Source organism: Condylura cristata, unplaced genomic scaffold (assembly GCF_000260355.1).
Source record: "Condylura cristata isolate star-nosed mole 26May11 unplaced genomic scaffold, ConCri1.0 scaffold00021, whole genome shotgun sequence".
Lineage (NCBI taxonomy): Eukaryota > Metazoa > Chordata > Mammalia > Eulipotyphla > Talpidae > Condylura > Condylura cristata.
In genome coordinates this window covers 38,720,284-38,724,433 of record NW_004567122.1, presented here as the reverse complement: position 1 = coordinate 38,724,433, position 4,150 = coordinate 38,720,284, and the positions used below count along the sequence as shown (strand labels likewise).

Here is a 4,150-nt window from a genome sequence, read left to right as displayed (position 1 = left end):
CAAATTGCTTTTTAAAGACCCCTTCTTATATATGACTCAGTAGTTTCTCCTGGTAAAAATATCTCAGCTCTCATTTCTAGATTTTCCTGTCTCTCTATAGAAGAGTTAAGCCTATCCTGAGACTTAAATTCTCTGATGTTTTAAATAAAATTCAAAGATTCTCATCGTTCAGTATTTTCCTCTAGAGAGCATTACTGATCATATCCAACCTCTCCCCATGCAGAAACTGAAAATTTTCTTATCAATTTTAATGTTATTTTCAAGAACATATGTTACATTGTCTTTTAATAAGCAATCACTCATATTTTTATAATTCAGCTGAAAAGCAGTATTCTCTAGGGCATAAACTGTGTATACACATGAGGCAGTTATAACCAATTCTTTTGAAATCATGAAAGAGAGATAACAGATTCAAAGTGTCCTTAAGGGATCAAAGCAGTAGACTAGGGACATTCTCTCTGATGATTCATCTGGAATAGCAAATTGGTCTTGGAATATTGAAGTAACATTTTCAAAGTATTTAACCTTCTTTGTTCAGAAGGACTCTTGTTCCTGATACTGGAAGAAAGGTATTTCAAAAACTTTACAATCAAGATCAACTTTGTCCAAATGAGTAAGTCTGAGCATGTTTCTCAGCATATAGGTTGAAGAAAGATGCCTAATATTTGATGGTCTATCCTTGAACTTAAAATGGAAAAGCCTTTTTAAAACATCCATTAAATGCCGTCTGTATTCTATAAAATATCATTATATATTCAATTGATTAAGTTTAATCGGATGAGATCTGAAGTTTAGTTCTTTACATAATAAGAAGTTTTTATGGTAAGATTGATGATCTAGTTTCACTTTATTTAGACAGCTGCATTGCTTCAACTCCAGGATTGATAGAGCATATGGATTCTATAAGAATGATATGTAAAGTGTTTCCATGTGAAAGTCTTTTCTGAAAAGTTATCTGAGAACTGAATATAGTGAGGACTGGTTCATATCTATAAACAAATCATCTTAATGCTGCATTAACAGTGTCTTAAATATAACTACAGAGGCCCTCTCCGGTGGCGCAAAGGGTTAGGACGCAGCACTGCAAGCAAGATGCAGCTGCTTCAGTGTGAGTTCGATTCCCGCCCAGACAGCGAGGCAGACCTCTCCTGACCTGCCCACTGCTTCCCTCAGCAGTGTACCTCAACAGTCGCCGTGCACTGCTCCCCACTCTGTCTCTGGTGAATCTGCTCACCGCTCTTGCACCTTTGGTTTGTACCCCAGTTCTAAATGCATAAATAATAAATAAATCTTTAAAATACATATATATACATATATGTGTGTATCTATATAATATTATAACTACTGACATTGTTTCAAAAAACATGTACCAAAGAATTTTGGCCAAGTCATTGCATCTTATGTCCCCAAGGAAAAATGGGTAGATATTTAGTTATTGATTGAGATTGAGAATATTGTCTCTAAATTAATATTTTCTACTTCATTATTTACTGGTTGACTACATGTTCTCCATAGTCTCTAAATTATTTCTAACAATGATAATTTTTAGTTATTTATTTCACTATAAAAATATGAAGATTATGTTTTATCTTCATAAATCTTAGTTGGAACATTTTAGAATTGAGGCCATCCAGTTAGCTTTGAGTGTTTAAGGTAAATTTAGGAAAACATGTAATAGATATTACATAAATAGACATTTGGAATAAATAGCTTGTGAAATTCCTTGTAAAGTTTTATTTGAATAAATTGATCAACTATGTTAATGAATTTAATCAAAAATATATTATGTAAACTGAGATGGGAGTGACTGCTGGGTACTATTAGATAAACAATTAATTTAAAAGATCTTTCCAGTCACTTCTTTATATTATTCAGTTCTATTTTTACTATGAAATGTCTAAATTTATAAAGCTTGAGAAGTGAATTTTCAGTGAAGATTAGTGAGGATATATATATATATATATATAAAATTTTAAAAATAACTTCACTTCAGCATATCTGATATTAAAGTTTTCTAAGCTTCAGTGTACTATTTTGTGTACACTGACGTTAAACACTAATTGTTTCAGACCAGAGACTGTACAATGTTCATCCATGTAGCCCTCACCCACTGACCCCCCAATCATACCACTTCATCCTTCATTCAACCAGACTGTGTGCCCTTCATTTCATTTCTCTGGTAGATGCAAATCTGAGGAGTTCTATTATGCAGGTGCTGTTTCTGTCACTATGAGCCAAAGTAATATGAGCACAGCAAATGTATCAAAACGAGGTGTTAGAGTTATTAAATATTTATCTATACCGATAATAGCTATTTTGCATATTCTTTGGCTAAATCAAGGGTCTATATTTTAATATTTTTAAAGGAATTAATTTGGAAACTAAGTTTCATTATTTGACTTGTGACTTTTATTCCTTATGTATCATATTCAAGATAAAAGTAGTGTGAAAGTCAATATAAAAATACCAACATTTTACAATCATCACAAATTAATGCTGATAAATGTATGTTTTCTACTATCTTACAGCAGTTTAGAAGTTACTTTAAGTTAATTTGGAAGAAGGAGAGAAAAAGATAAGAAAGAAGGACATCCTTGTGGTCTTTCCAGCAACAACATGCTGCTGAGTTATCATCCATCTAGAGATTTGTCAACCGTTAGCTAACATCAAAGATTCTGTAACTGCATGAGATTTCCATTTTCTAGAAAACTTTAAATAATAATAAAAAAATTCCATGTGACATGAGCAATAATTATGCCTCTTTAGTCAAGTTAAGAATTGTCACCCCATAATATTTCTTAGTAAACTCTGTTAAAGGGGAGAAATGTGTGTTAACTAATAGTAAAAGTAAAAGCAGGAAAAAAAGAATCATGAGCTGTTAGAAATTGGTGCGTGATTAGATTTTGTGTAATTATCTATTCCTGTGAATATAACGCTTTTGGATCTCTCTCCAAAATTACAAATTAGGAACAAAATAATGGTATGGCAGAACAACCAAACATCAGGAACGGATTTCATCCTCTTGGACCTGTTCCATATCACCCAGTCTCCCTGGATCCTCTTTGCAATCACCGTGCTGGTGTTTCTAGTGGCCCTCTTTGGCAACAGCATAATCATCATTCTCATATGGGCAGATCCTTTCCTCCACAGCCCAATGTATTTTCTACTTAGCCAACTGTCCCTCATGGACCTTTTCTACATCTCCACATTTGTCCCCAAAATGGCCCTGGACTTTCTATCTGGGGACCACCACATCTCCTTCATTGGGTGTGGCTTTCAACTTTTCCTTTTCATGACTCTAGTGGCAGCTGAATGCCTGCTGTTGGCCTTCATGGCTTATGACCGCTATGTGGCCATCTGCCATCCACTGCGCTATCCCATTCTCATGCGCCCAGTGGTATGTGTGCTCCTGGTTCTTGTGTCTTGGCTGGGTGCCCTGCTCAATGCTTTAATCCATGTCATTTATACTCTTACTCTTCCTTACTGCGCCTCCAGGGAAATCCATCATTTCTTCTGTGAAATCCCAGCTCTCTTAAAACTTGTCTGTACTGATACATCCCAGTATGAAAATGGACTTTTTGTCAGTGGCATAATTTTTCTTATACCTCCAATCTCAGCCATTCTGGGCTCCTATGGAAGCATACTGTCCACTGTATTGGGCATAAGGTCAAGTCTGGGACTCAGGAAAACCTTGGCTACTTGTTCTTCTCACATGACTGTGGTGTTCCTGTTCTATGGGGCTGCAATCATCAAGTATCTCCTGCCGAAGTCTTACCACTTCCCTGAACTGGATGAAGTAGTCTCTGTCTTCTACACCATCCTAACACCCATGCTTAACCCACTCATCTACAGTCTTCGAAACAAAGATGTCACTAGAGCCCTCAGGAGAGTTCTTAGAAAATGAGAAAGGTAAAGTTCACCCAATGTGATTGCAAAGAAATAAAAATGTTTACTCTGAAATGTGAATTAATTCATTTATATGTATACCTATCCCTATACATTCAACAGAAAATTGGACAAATAAAATAATATATCTAAAGATAAAATATAACATGGTAATTTTTTAATCATTTATATATGCATACTCAAAAGTAACATCAAATGTCATTTAATCATGTAGTATATAAATCGCATCTTTGATATAATCATT

At 34.7% G+C, this 4,150-nt stretch overlaps 1 protein-coding gene across 1 annotated transcript; it reads left to right on the top strand.

Moving 5' to 3' along the window:
- The first annotated feature begins 2,977 nt into the window (after positions 1-2,977).
- Positions 2,978-3,904, top strand: LOC101633723 (olfactory receptor 2T27-like). The gene has a single exon (XM_004686573.1). It carries the CDS (start codon positions 2,978-2,980, stop codon positions 3,902-3,904), a length of 927 nt encoding a protein of 308 aa, XP_004686630.1.
- Positions 3,905-4,150: the final 246 nt, after the last annotated feature.

Bases quoted from the DNA above. Each gene is read 5' to 3' on its own strand.
- LOC101633723 (XM_004686573.1), top strand. From the start codon at position 2,978: ATGGTATGGCAGAACAACCAAACATCAGGAACGGATTTCATCCTCTTG.